At 47.5% G+C, this 1,117-nt stretch overlaps 1 protein-coding gene across 1 annotated transcript; it reads right to left on the bottom strand.

The window, feature by feature from the left end:
* Window positions 1-3: 3 nt before the first annotated feature.
* On the bottom strand, window positions 4-1,109 carry LOC112819153 (thyroid receptor-interacting protein 11-like; the record flags this gene model as incomplete). Its single annotated transcript, XM_025866177.2, is given in 2 exon segments — window positions 4-233; window positions 236-1,109. Coding segments are annotated over 2 exon segments (1,104 nt in total), but the record flags the coding sequence as incomplete, so codon positions are not given.
* Window positions 1,110-1,117: the final 8 nt, after the last annotated feature.

The raw sequence follows: 1,117 nt of genomic DNA, 5'->3' as shown, positions 1-1,117 counted from the left end.
GAGCTCCTGATCCTGAATGAAGTTATGTAGAACGACCTGTTTCTCCTTCAGCTGCTCGATGTCGGAATCCCTGTGTTCCTGCCGTTGGCCTTCTCCTTCCCACGTGGCAGCCACTGAATCAATCCATCTCTGCTTATCTTCCTGGAGGGTTCGAATCATTGTATCTTTTTCTTGCATTGATTTTCGTAGCTCTTCTACCTCCTCTTGGAGCAACTGAGAAGCCTCATTCCTCTGTCAGATTTCATGGCCTCCAGAGAGTCCGCTGACTCCGAGGAGTCGGTGGAGGGCTGGAGGAAAATCACGTCCAGTTTCCCTAGAAGGAGATCCTTGGCATTGCAAAGCTCCCCGTTGCTGAGCTGCATTTGTGCCAGTTCCTTCTCTAAATGTTGTAAATGTATTTCATTGCCTTTGTACGGTTCGATCAGGTCACTAGAGGTCGTCTGGAGTTCAGAATCCTTCTCGCTGCTGGTGAAAGCCCGCGCCTGGAGTTGTGCCAGATCTCTCTGAAGCTGGGGTGACTTACGCTTCATATTTTGGACTGCAGTCATCACCTGCTGTTTCCACTCTTCCATGATCTTCACTCGCTGTTTTAATGTGTCCCGTTCCTGGAGAAGCTGCTTCAACTGATCCATATTAGTTCCTCGAACCTCATTACCAGTGCTGGATGATTGCAGGAGTGTCAATAAAGTCTGACATTTCTGACTTAACGCATCCACTTCGAGGTCTTTTTCTCGAATAATGTGTGATAAATTCTGAATCCTTTCTCTAAATATCTCCTGACCACTACTCTCAATTCTAGTGGACAGTTTTTGATTTTCCTCTTGCATTCTCTGGAGGTCTGCTCCTGTGACAGTAATTCTATCTGCCATTTTGTCATATTCTGTCTTCAGATCGCTGTTCTCCCTCCTTTTCTCGTTTAAGGCAGCCAAGACCTGTTCGCTTTTCCCAGCATACTCTTGCAATTGCCGCTGAAGTCGCTCCACGTCCCCGTTCTGGCTGTGAGAAGCCGCAGAGATCCTGCTGGAAAGACCCTGAATCTCCAAATCTTTCTGCTGGATGATCTGAGTTAGTTTACCAATCTCCTCTTTGGAGAGCCGATCGATCTGTTCCGTCAGTC

Source organism: Callorhinus ursinus, unplaced genomic scaffold (genome assembly GCF_003265705.2).
Source record: "Callorhinus ursinus isolate GAN/ISIS: 27379988/994484 unplaced genomic scaffold, GSC_fseal_2.0 scaffold13137, whole genome shotgun sequence".
In the NCBI taxonomy this organism is placed as follows: Eukaryota; Metazoa; Chordata; class Mammalia; order Carnivora; family Otariidae; genus Callorhinus; species Callorhinus ursinus.
The sequence above is the reverse complement of the archived record's forward strand: the minus strand, read 5'-3'. Positions and strand labels throughout refer to the sequence as shown.